General features: G+C 37.5%; 1 protein-coding gene across 1 annotated transcript in view; it reads left to right on the forward strand.

Annotated features, from left to right (window-relative positions):
- The first annotated feature begins 5,614 nt into the window (after positions 1 to 5,614).
- LOC132546346 (UPF0394 inner membrane protein YeeE-like) overlaps positions 5,615 to 13,888 on the forward strand; it is a 35,762-nt gene continuing 27,488 nt past the window's right edge. The window contains exon 1 of the mRNA XM_060210059.1: positions 5,615 to 5,843. Coding sequence (XP_060066042.1) covers positions 5,615 to 5,843 — 229 coding nt within the window. The remainder of the gene's footprint in view (positions 5,844 to 13,888) is intronic.

Genomic DNA, 13,888 nt, shown 5'->3' on the forward strand with positions numbered 1-13,888 from the left:
CTGTGAGATGTTGACATCACACTATCGACTATTTGTATGACTTTGACATTTTACAACAAACATCACTGAATTTAATCTAAACTCATTCATGTCTGCCTCGTTTTAACTATAAGCCACCGTCCCCAGATAGGAATATGTCCTACATGTAGTACTAACTTTGGTAGGGAATGTATATACACATTTTGTAAAATACCAGTGTTGTTAAGGTTTGAAATGGAACAGCACCACTGGTCACGTAAATTTTCAGTATGACTACACTTTAATACAATACGAGTTAAAATGTCCTGATGTACAATAACACATCTTTGACACAACCATTTTCCTTCATTAGTATATATAGTTACAATTAATTTCGTGACGTAGTAAATTGATATTCTATGTGTCTCTATCCGTGACGATGTTTTATGATAATAATATACGAAACTACACGTACAGATTATATTCTATATAAACACGGTCTACATTGGCCGGTAACCTTTATACTTCAGATCGACTAAAGAATTAAATCTATTTTATAATCTACACACTAACAAATTTATTTTGAAACAGTAACTGTCGTATTAATGATAAGTTTTCCAGCTATTTTAATAAACAAACAAACAAACAAAAAATACTTCAACGAAATGATGTCCCTTTAATGTGTAATGCAAATATATATACCTGATTTGTATTCCTATTAAAGTGTACTTCTGTCTATTTTGTAAAACTGATTGTGTTTCTGTAACGTCCAATACATGAAAGTTATTATATATATATATGACAGTGAGCTGGATAGATGTTTTATATTGTTACTATTGTCAATTAACGACAGGTATGTAATTGTGATATATTGAATCTATGTGTTATTGAATAGACAGTGAAACATGATTATATCTAATCAGTTTGTTGAGAGGTTTGTGTAACCTACTACAAGTTACCATATATACACTGTAGGTCAGTTAAACCTAAGTAAAGCATAAAAACCCTCCCTGTTGTCAGTTTATTGAGAAAATATATCGATTATTTATCAATAGATGCTTACGGTTCATTGACTCTGATTCCCCGTCCTCCCCCGATTAGGAAACAGGATTCAAAAGTAGGATATATGAGATCAGCCGGATAAGAAATGATTTAAAACTTTGTATGACAGGATTAAACCAGTACTGGGTGATCGATAGCTTGATAGCCGTCATACAATACATGTTTGATCTACATATACAACACAGGCTTTGTTTCAGTACGATTTAAGTAGTTCATATTTATACAGTAAAAGGTGAGGAAGAGTATGATAACAGAAAGAATACCAGTGAATTCACCTAATTCATTCGATATCCTAGTCGTGAGAAACCCAAAAACCCCTACAGCTTCTCCGACTCCTGGTAAAACCCCTCTCACCCTATCCCCACCCATATCCTTACCCTCCAGACGTCTTGCAACGCTGCCACCCATTGTACCTTCAGTTGTACCTCTGCCCCTGTATATTCCATGACTCAGTTATAACCTCCCCCTGTATATTCCCTGACCCAGTAATGTCCTCCCCTGCCCCTGTATATTCCCTGTCCCAGTAATGTCCTCTCCCCTGCCCCTGTATATTCCCTGTCCCAGTAATGTCCTCCCCCCTGCCCCTGTATATTCCCTGACCCAGTAATGTCCTCCCCTGCCCCTGTATATTCCCTGACCCAGTAATGTCCTCCCCTGCCCCTGTATATTCCCTGACCCAGTAATGTCCTCCCCTGCCCCTGTATATTCCCTGACCCAGTAATGTCCTCCTCTCCCCTGTATATTCCCTGACCCAGTAATGTCCTCCCCTGCCCCTGTATATTCCCTGACCCAGTAATGTCCTCCCCCCTGCCCCATGTATATTCCCTGACCCAGTAATGTCCTCCCCTGCCCCTGTATATTCCCTGACCCAGTAATGTCCTCCCCTGCCCCTGTATATTCCCTGACCCAGTAATGTCCTCCCCTGCCCCTGTATATTCCCTGACCCAGTAATGTCCTCATCTCCCCTGTATATTCCCTGACCCAGTAATGTCCTCCCCTGCCCCTGTATATTCCCTGACCCAGTAATGTCCTCCCCCCTGCCCCTGTATATTCCCTGACCCAGTAATGTCCTCCCCTGCCCCTGTATATTCCCTGACCCAGTAATGTCCTCCCCTGCCCCGGTATATTCCCTGACCCAGTAATGTCCTCCCCTGCCCCTGTATATTCCCTGACCCAGTAATGTCCTCCCCCCTGCCCCATGTATATTCCCTGACCCAGTAATGTCCTCCCCTGCCCCTGTATATTCCCTGACCCAGTAATGTCCTCCCCTGCCCCTGTATATTCCCTGACCCAGTAATGTCCTCCCCTGCCCCTGTATATTCCCTGACCCAGTAATGTCCTCCCCTGCCCCTGTATATTCCCTGACCCAGTAATGTCCTCCTCTCCCCTGTATATTCCCTGACCCAGTAATGTCCTCCCCTGCCCCTGTATATTCCCTGACCCAGTAATGTCCTTCCCCCTGCCCCTGTATATTCCCTGACCCAGTAATGTCCTCCCCCCTGCCCCTGTATATTCCCTGACCCAGTAATTTCCTCTCCCCTGTATATTCCCTGACCCAGTAATGTCCTCTCCCCTGTATATCCCCTGTCCCAGTAATGTCCTCTCCCCTGTATATTCCCTGTCCCAGTAATGTCCTCTCCCCTGTATATCCCCTGTCCCAGTAATGTCCTCCCCCCTGCCCCTGTATATTCCCTGACCCAGTAATGTCCTCCCCTGCCCCTGTATATTCCCTGACCCAGTAATGTCCTCCCCTGCCCCTGTATATTCCCTGACCCAGTAATGTCCTCCTCTCCCCTGTATATTCCCTGACCCAGTAATGTCCTCCCCTGCCCCTGTATATTCCCTGACCCAGTAATGTCCTCCCCCCTGCCCCTGTATATTCCCTGACCCAGTAATGTCCTCCCCCCTGCCCCTGTATATTCCCTGTCCCAGTAATGTCCTCCCCCCTGTCCCTGTATATTCCCTGACCCAGTAATTTCCTCTCCCCTGTATATTCCCTGACCCAGTAATGTCCTCTCCCCTGTATATCCCCTGTCCCAGTAATGTCCTCTCCCCTGTATATTCCCTGTCCAAGTAATGTCCTCTCCCCTGTATATCCCCTGTCCCAGTAATGTCCTCTCCCCTGCCCCTGTATATTCCCTGTCCCAGTAATGTTCTCCCCCTGTATATCCCCTGTCCAAGTAATGTCCTCTCCCCTGCCCCTGTATATCCCCTGTCCAAGTAATGTCATCTCCCCTGTCCCTGTATAATCCCTGTCCCAGTAATGTCCTCTCCCCTGTATATTCCCTGTCCCAGTAATGTACTCTCCCCTGTATATTCCCTGCCCCAGTATTACCCTCTCCCCTGCCCCTGTATATTCCCTGCCCCAGTAATGTCCTCTCCCCTGTATATTCCCTGTCCCAGTAATGTCCTCCCCCTGTCCCTGTATATTCCCTGTTCCAGTAATGTCCTCTCCCCTGCCCCTGTATATTCCCTGACCCAGTAATGTCCTCTCCCATGTATATTCCCTATCCCAGTAATGTCCTCCCCCTGTCCCTGTATATTCCCTGTCCCAGTAATGTCCTCTCCCCTGCCCCTGTATATTCCCTGTCCCAGTAATGTCCTCTCCCCTGTATATTCCCTGTCCCAGTATTTTCCTCTCCTCTCCCCTGTATATTCCCTGTCCCAGTAATGTCCTCTCCCCTGCCCCTGTATATCCCCTGTCCAAGTAATGTCATCTCCCCTGTCCCTGTATAATCCCTGTCCCAGTAATGTCCTCTCCCCTGTATATCCCCTGTCCAAGTAATGTCCTCTCCCCTGTATATTCCCTGTCCCAGTAATGTCCTCTCCCCTGTATATTCCCTGTCCCAGTAATGTCCTCTCCCCTGTATATTCCCTGCCCCAGTATTACCCTCTCCCCTGCCCCTGTATATTCCCTGCCCCAGTAATGTCCTCTCCCCTGTATATTCCCTGTCCCAGTAATGTCCTCTCCCCTGTATATTCCCTGCCCCAGTATTACCCTCTCCCCTGCCCCTGTATATTCCCTGCCCCAGTAATGTCCTCTCCCCTGTATATTCCCTGTCCCAGTAATGTCCTCCCCCTGTCCCTGTATATTCCCTGTTCCAGTAATGTCCTCTCCCCTGCCCCTGTATATTCCCTGACCCAGTAATGTCCTCTCCCATGTATATTCCCTATCCCAGTAATGTCCTCCCCCTGTCCCTGTATATTCCCTGTCCCAGTAATGTCCTCTCCCCTGCCCCTGTATATTCCCTGTCCCAGTAATGTCCTCTCCCCTGTATATTCCCTGTCCCAGTATTTTCCTCTCCTCTCCCCTGTATATTCCCTGTCCCAGTAATGTCCTCTCCCCTGCCCCTGTATATTCCCTGTCCCAGTAATGTCCTCTCCCCTGCCCCTGTATATTCCCTGACCCTGTGCCATATATGTACGATTTGTTATCGCTAATATATAACCGTCTTTATCTCTAGTTCGTCGTCTTACTACACAACACTGGCTCGTGCGAACGTGACTACAACAATGCCTCTACGCATGCTCGGAACCGTTTATAATCTACAGCAATTTTCATTCAAGTTTTCGTAGTTTATCGGCATTGTGAACTCGTACTGGTCACGGTCAGCTTATCCCTAATGGCCCACAGCTTATTCAGCCAATCAAATCGTTTCTGATATGAGACGAACCAACTTAGGATGTTGACAAGGTACACTATTTACAGTCACAGTGACGATGCAAATTGAAAGCTAACTCATGGGTACGATAGAAAGTAGTACTGTCAGCAGTACAGGTCCACACACAGGTGTAAATGGCACAGGTAACACATATACCAGCCGTAATTAGCAGACGTATGTAGTATACCTACCGCCTTAGTAGGTATATATATAGAGAGAGAGACTTACTACGTTTGGCGCAGTTATATACAAGTATATATATTGATGTATCTTGTATCACAGTGATAACGATAGACACAAGAGGCTAGCAGGAGTGCTGGTATCTAGTGGTGCTGGGAGTTCTTATCACACAAATTCTTCAACTACCGAACTTTGAAGTGTGTTGGTATACAATTGTTCTAAAGTCTAGGATTCAATCTTATTTTCTAAATGAACGGATTTTAGTTTCAATTTTGCACGTGCAATAGTGAATTTTGTTTTCCGACTGTTGGAAGAGTAAATACACGAAACTAAAACCAGTTTTTAAAATCTTAAAAAAAACCTGGAACGGCATAATGACGCTCCTACGTTATCCGAGCTACGTCACGTCTGGAGAACATCATGACGTTATTACATGATCGTCAATATTTGTCTGCGATACTTTGGACACGTCTAATGAAATGAAAGCTCTGATAGTTTGATGGTTTTTTCACCAGCTGCCTTAAAAAACAATTAGCTAAAAAATTATAGTTTTCAGAAAAACACATTTTACGTCAAATTAAAACTAACCTAAAGTGTTAGTTGCCATCTGTATAATCTATCAGGATTTAAACACAAATACGTCATACAAAGCTTTATTTGTCAATCACATGATTTGGACGTTACCTAGAGCGGGAAATAGAACGTTGCTACGTCATTAACGTTGATATTTTATCACGTGACACACTAACGAGATGTCGGGAAAAATATCCCCCTCTAATCGCGTTTCGGACATCCACATAGTGGAGAAAGCCAGCATGTCCCGGCGTAATTCCTCCGCCGATGAGTTCGAACCCGAGTCCACCAAGACAGTGTTCCGAGAAGAGAAAGAGGGCAGCACAAATATCGGAGTGGTTGTTTTCAGACTTACAGTTGCGTCCGTGTGTGGAATAATATTTGGCATCGCCGTAGAAAAGGGGAGAGGTAAGAAATTTATCACATGATTAATTAAGATATTCTGAAATATCCGGACGATGCTATTTTACCAATGTAATTATTTTTATCGCCGTTATGTAAGACAGGCACAGAAAATTGGAAACTACACAATACACAAGTTCTCACTTTTCTGGCACTCTGTTACTACTGCTGTTTTTGTACAGATTCTCCCGTTTATATTGGCTACCTTCCTCTTTTTGTGATGATTTCATTCCTCTAATCAGAGTTATATATATATATATTATATTTATATACTTAACTATCTATTAAGCAGTTACTTAGTTTAGCTGTTATTTTCCGTGCTTTAGAGTTGATAATTCTCTGCGTGAATTGATTATCTCCCCTGATTATAGGGTGTATTCCCCTATTTACAGCTAGTATCCTCTTCTACAAATCCGGTATTATTTTACGGTGATGTTATTGTAATCATCCATCCTATAGTAGTTATATTTCTGGTTACCTCCTGTTGGTCATTTGTCATGGATTTTCAATTATCTCCCCTGTCTTTTATTATTATCTCCCCCTCCCCCCACCCTGCTGATAGATAATCGTATTTTTAAAATTAAGGCCCTTTCTCCGTTTCTCTCACCTCCGCCTAATGGCGCTTCTCCTCCTTAACAAATCTGTGCTGTTAGCTTCAACCAGGGAAATATAATGATAACTCTCTCTGTGTACTCGGCCTCATAATGTTACATACACATCAATGTTTAGGTACCAAGTAGATTACAAACGACATTATAATATAATAACAAGCTTTAAGGTACCACGAAAGAAACGTAAAAACAATATTCATAACAAATATCTGGTAATTCATATTATGTGGACAGACTATTGAATATTGTATATAATTAAGGACAGACTATTAAATATTGTATATAATTAAGGACAGACTATTAAATATTGTATATAATTAAGGACAGATTATTAAATATTGTATATAATTAAGGACAGACTATTAAATATTGTATATAATTAAGGACAGACTATTAATATTGTATATAATTAAGGACAGACTATTAAATATTGTATATAAATCAGGACAGACTATTAAATATTGTATATAATTAAGGACAGACTATTTAATATTGTATATAATTAAGGACAGACTATTATATATTGTATATAATTAAGGACAGACTATTAAATATTGTATATAAGTAAGAACTGTTTTATATTTTATATAAGTAAGAACTATTAAATATTGTATATATAAGTAAGGACAGACTATTTAATATTGTATATAATTAAGGACAGACTATTAAATATTGTATATATAATTAAGGACAGACAATTAAATATTGTATATAATTAAGGACAGACTATATAATATTGTATATAATTAAGGACAGACTATTAAATATTGTATATAATTAAGGACAGACTATTAGATATTGTATATAATTAAGGACAGACTATCAAATATTGTATATAATTAAGGACAGACTATTAAATATTGTATATAATTAAGGACAGACTATTAAATATTGTATATAATTAAGGACAGGCTTTTAAATATTGTATATAATTAAGGACAGACTATATAATATTGTATATAAATCAGAGGACAGACTATTAAATATTGTATATAATTAAGGACAGACAATTAAATATTGTATATAATTAAGGACAGACTATAAATATTGTATATAATTAAGGACAGAATATTAAATATTGTATATAATTAAGGACAGACTATTTAATATTGTATATAATTAAGGACAGACTATTAATATTGTATATATATTGTATATAATTAAGGACAGACAATTATATATTGTATATAATTAAGGACAGACTATATAATATTGTATATAATTAAGGACAGACTAATAAATATTGTATATAATTAAGGACAGACAATTAAATATTGTATATAATTAAGGACAGACAATTAAATATTGTATATAATTAAGGACAGACTATATATATATTGTATATAAGTAAGGACAGAATATTTGATATTGTATATAAGTGAGGACAGAATATTTAATATTGCATATAAGTAAGGACAGACTATTAAATATTGTATATAAGTAAGGACAGACTATTTAATTTTATATTTAAGTAAGAACAAATTATTTGATATTGTGTGTAAGGACGGACAAAATATATAGATATATATTATACCAGGTTAATGACTGTATAGTTACAAAAAGTAAAACTTAATCTATTCGATAAGTAGATACCTAGGACGGATCAAAGCACAGTCTCGATAAACAAAGGATACATTTATATGTAATCGTTAAAATTGTAATACCTTTGTGTATCAAGCCGATGGTCAATAGAATTAGGAAAATAAATTGTTTGGCAAAATGTACAAAGGGTTTCTGATCAGCTCTGGTTCCACCTTACGGTGCATTTTATTGACTTGTCAGGTGCGTCATGAATTATCCCTGGAAAGAATCTGTTTAGGAAGAAAAAACAAAAACAAAACAAACAAAAAACAACAAAAAACAAACAAAACAAAACTTTCCAGCGAATTTTAAATGATTTACATAAAATTCTATCTTTGGGCATGACATAGATAATTGTTCTAGCCTAACACTTATATTTTGACATTTCAGAAGATAAGCAAATTAAAACCTGATTTATTTTCTATTCCAAATAATTTATACAATAGCAAATCATATTTTTATCATATAATAAGTAAATAAATAAATAGATAAATTTATTGATGAATAAACGTACTGACAATTAATGTTTTGTTCTTTAAATATTAGACAAAAGTGATGATGATAACAATACAAGATGCATTATTAATCATATATATATATATATATATATATATATATACATAACATGCCCGTGCATAACAGTTAATGATAAAAAGAGAGCAATTACACAAAAAATAAACCTTTACACAAACAAAACAAAAAACAAAAACAAAAACAAAAACAAAAAACAACAAAAAAAAAAAAAAATCAAAACAAAACAAAAACAAACAAAAAGAAATGAATAAAAAATCAAAAAGGGAAATAAAAAGGAAAAGTAACAATTAGTGTTTATTGTTTTGATAAATGACATAAAAAGCTTTAAGTCTGGTGGTAATTTGTACCACGAAGTATATCAAATCATATTAATTAATTTATCTATTTATCTATTTTGTTTATTTATTTATTCATTTCAGTAATAATGATTATATGTTACTGACAATATTCCCATCAATATTTAAAAAGGCTGAATTCGTCGATTGATTTATATACAAATAAAGAAACTGACAAGACATGTATAGACTACATATTTTTAAATAATTTTCTGATTTACAAATCTTGACTTGGCTTTATAACTATAACTGCTTCAGAATGTTTATCTGTACACAAAGCTTTGAAATTAAGACAGGAAGGCATCTTCTTAGTTATTTTAATTCATAATTTTCATGATATTTCTCCTTTTAAAATATGTTTTTAATCTTACAATGATAAATCATTTGGTTTTAGCTTGTTCGCTAATCCCTTCTAAATACTATCAAATTCGCCGGAACCATTACATATCAGTTTTAAATACTGGTTTATATACCAGTGTAGACATAAGAAATGGAATCAGTATAACAGGTGTATACAATCGATAAACGAATTACAAAGGATCCATACATTCTTATATCGTAATACACATCTAACAATGCAGAAGACGCAGATGTCTAAATATAACTATAGACTTAAGGTTGAAGCAAAAGCGAGTGTATGTAAAATCTAATACGGACACCGGATCTCAACTACCCGTAATCAGGTGTATACCTATTACAGGAACAGATTCAGATGACGTCAGTGTAGATATATTTTCTTTTTTTTTTTTTTTTTTACACGAGACAAGAACAGTTTATGGTGTGATTTTCTAACGTGTTAAAAATGTTATAATTAGGTCTAGAAGATTCGCTTGTTGTTCACTGTCTGACGCCATTAAACATAAGTCATACAGTTCTTTAATCATTGATTTAACTGCATGGTTTACCTTAACATGTCTATGTATTTCTAGCATCAAACTGATAACAAAAATACTCTTATTCATGTCAGAGAGTATTCATTCCTCCTTAATACCTTCCCATCTATTCCCGAATCCTCACCACCTTCCTATCTATTCCCTCCCAATTACCTTCCTATCTATTCCCTACTCCCCACCACCTTCCTATCTATTCCCTCCTCCCCACCATCTTCCTATCTATTCCCTCTCCACCACCTTCCTATCTATTCCCTCCTCCCCACTACCTTCTCATCTATTCCCTCCCCACTACCTTCCTATCTATTCCCTCCCCACCACCTCCCTATCTATTCCCTCCCCACCACCTCACTATCTATTCCCTCCCCGCTACCTTCCTATATATTCCCTCCCCACCAACTTCCTATCTATTCCCTCCCCATTACCTTCCTATCTATTCCCTCCTCCCAACCACCTTCCTATCTATTCCCTCCTCCCCACCACCTTCCTATCTTTTCCCTCCCAACCACTACCTTCCTATCTATTCCCTCCCCACCACTACCTTCCTATCTATTCCCTCCCCACCACCTTCCTATCTATTCCCTCCCCACCACCTTCCTATCTATTCCCTCCTCCTAACCACCTTCCTATCTATTCCCTCCTCCTCCCCACCTTCCTATCTATTCCCTCCCCACCACCTGCATATCTATTCCCTCCTCCCCACCACCTCTCTATCTATTCCCTCCCCACCACCTGCATATCTATTCCCTCCCTACCACCTGCCTGTTACAAAACAGGACTCTTTGTTGCTGAAAGTTATTAAAGAAATAAATAATGTTTTTTATAGTAAATGTAGATGATTAATGTAAAATATTGTTGATTAAAACGTGTTATTCTTGTCTCGTTTCGCTCTGTGGAAAATTGTTCTACATCATTGTATTAACGTTATGTAGATTTCACGACGAATACTTACCATTAATAAATAATCCTGTTTCTGATTTCATTTGCTTTGTGTGTAAAAGCTGCACGGTTCAACAGGTTAAAAGGTTTTCATTGCACTTCTATTGCGCCTATCTGAAATTCTCATGCTATAAATATACATACCGGGATAAAGGTTAAACAAAATAAAAATAAACAAATAAATAAAATAATAAACAATACCGTTCCGTAAATAGAGGATACGAGCTTCGGCGATGTCCTGGTTCATTGGTTGACATACTTGTGATATCCGAGATGAATTCCGTACGATATATGATGATCGTTGTTGATACTGCTTCAGTCAGTAAATTTCTATTCCCTCAGTAATATCGCATTTTATCGTTCTATCTCGATATGTCGTCTTTGTGACTATGCTCTTTGTTTTGGTCACGAAAACCGAAATTTTTGTTTGTTGACTAAGTCAGGATATTGTTGCCATCAGAAGGTAACTGAGAATTAGATACAATAAAAATATCCGTCCTTCAGCATTCTCTTAACTTGGTGTGCTTATCATCTTTCCTGAAAATATATCCTTGACTCTCGTTTTAAATAAATAAATGTAGATTAAAATTCCAGACAACATATTTTTTCTATAATTGTTCGTCTTCATTTAATGGGTAAAAAAAATCCCTCATTCCACATGTATATAAAAAAATTAAGAGGAAATCTGCGAGGTATCTTATACCATGGAGCTAGGTTGTTGGGTATAAAGACACACTGTGACTAATACAGAACTATGTGTAACCTATTGATGTAGCTGGATACGTACATGTATCTTAGTGATTGAGAGAGGAGGAAAACTAGACGACATACGAAAATTTTACTTGATGGGAAAACCATCTCATACCTTTGTTAGTAACTGGAAGTTAAGAAATATTCGTTTGAGATCTTCACTATTGCCTTCAAACGCTTTTCCGTACGCAACATGTTTTTTAGTTGTTGTTGCAGTTGTTGCTATGGTTACTTTTGTTGTCAGTCGTTATCGTAGTTTTGTTGTTGTTGTTGTTTACTCACAACAGATTCGGTTTTCTCTCTCCTTTACATGCCGTCCTATGGTCTTTCTCACATCATCGATACATTTTTGTAAAACGGATTTAAATAGAGTTAATGCCCTTGGTAATTAAAAAAATTAAGAAACTCAGGACGTTTCAAAACCCCAATATAAATGTACAAAAATGTCCATTCTCCTGTCACTTTCTGAAATAAATCTATGTGTAATGTACTTGTTAAATCTAGGGGGGATGTATGAACGTAAATGATTTAAGCAGTGCCCACATAAACACAAAGTACTGTCATACGAAGATACAGTGGGTTTACTGAAAGTCGCATCTTTCCAGTAGAACCTAAGAACATTGTAGCACGGACATCCGTCAAATACAGTAAGTGAAATGTGGTTTTTTGAGTTGGATTTGTTGTACGGAATATGAGCGGTAGGATGGAAGCTAAAGGTTTGAGAAATTTCTACCATTTTGTATGACTTAAATGTTTCCTTTACTGAATTAGCATCTAATGATATTTAAACTCAGAAAATTGATAAGTGATCGTTCCATTTCTGTGCCAGATTAAATAGTATTGGTACAAAAAAAGTGAGTTTGTGATAATTCAGTGTTACAACACGACGACAACACCATGTCTATGATGTTTGTTTACAAAATGAAAAGTTATTTGTAGGTAAGCTAATATTAGTGTGTCTAGCGAGACACGTGTTATTCTCGTTAAGACACAAGATAGTAAGATATAACAAAAACATTACCTAGATCAAATCAGTCACAACAAAGATTGTATTTGTAAATAAACATCGTAAACAAAACATCATAGAACACCAACTCTCAATAAAAACAAAACAAAATCACACAAAAAACAAACAAACAAAAAGCATGTCAACATACTGATAACCCAAAATCACATTCAATTAAACGAGGACGAAATATGAACATAAGAAATATGTACACGGAGGCTCCTGATCAACAACAAGTCAGCCAAAAGAGGGGCGCAGGACTGTTGGTTTTTTGGGGTTTTCCCTGTTGGCTCCGTTGTTGTATATCTTGATTGAGAACCTGACATTACTTATTTATATTGACCAAGGTTTACAGGAGCCTCAATGTAAATCAGTTTAAATCTTTCTTTTATTCATATTCTGTCCTAGCTTTATAGAATTGGAGTTTGGAATATGATTAGAAATTTAATAAACTTTGGGGTAGATACTCTAAATCCAAACGATGATAGTACATCATACAGCTGTTTCGTCCTTCTAGGACTCGTCGTCAGTGATGCTACATCATACAGCTGTTTCGTCCTTCTATGACTCGTCATTGATGCTACATCTTACAGTTGTTTCGTCCTTCTATGACTCGTCAGTGATGCTACTTCATACAGCTGTTTCGTCCTTCTAGGACTCGTCAGTGATGCTACATCATGCAGCTGTTACATTCTTCTACGACACGTCAGTGATGCTACATCATAGAGCTTTTTCGTCCTTCTAGGACACGTCAGCGATGTTACTTCATACAGCTGTTTCGTCCTTCTAGGACTTGTCAGTGATGCTACATCATACAGCTGTTAAGCCTATATTTTACTGAGTCAACATCGTTTCTGATCGATGTCTGTCACTATATTTTACTGAGTCAACATCGTTTCTGATCGATGTCTGTCACTATATTTTACTGAGTCAACATTTTTTCCGGTCGATACCTGTCACAGTGCTTTGTCAAGATAAATCGTTAATAACCTTGGAATGTTATGTTTCTAGAATATCTAGATGATTTATTTATTGTAACCACTCTGTCTGTCCTTAGTATCGTCCCTTTTGTCTTTGTCTCCCTAAAGTAAATATATTATGTATACCCCAATGAAGGACTCGGGACCTCCTCAGTGATTCTGTTTGATCTACACTCGTTGTCTCAGTGTCACTATAGACAACCGTCTACGACCTTATATGTCAACAGGAGGTCAAATCACAAAGTGAAATGAAGAACTGATAACATTTGCTATCGATCTCAATACAGTTTTATGTAATATTACTAACACTATGATAACTTTGTGAAGTGTTTTATTTTTATGCGATAACGCTGACGTATGTTACTTCTTTCTGTTATGACAATGTATTGTGTTGTGACCATTTTCCATGGTGACGATGTGGTATT

This window comes from Ylistrum balloti, unplaced genomic scaffold (assembly GCF_031769215.1).
Source record: "Ylistrum balloti isolate Yb309-2 unplaced genomic scaffold, AGI_CSIRO_Ybal_v1 Utg369884, whole genome shotgun sequence".
Taxonomy (NCBI): domain Eukaryota; kingdom Metazoa; phylum Mollusca; class Bivalvia; order Pectinida; family Pectinidae; genus Ylistrum; species Ylistrum balloti.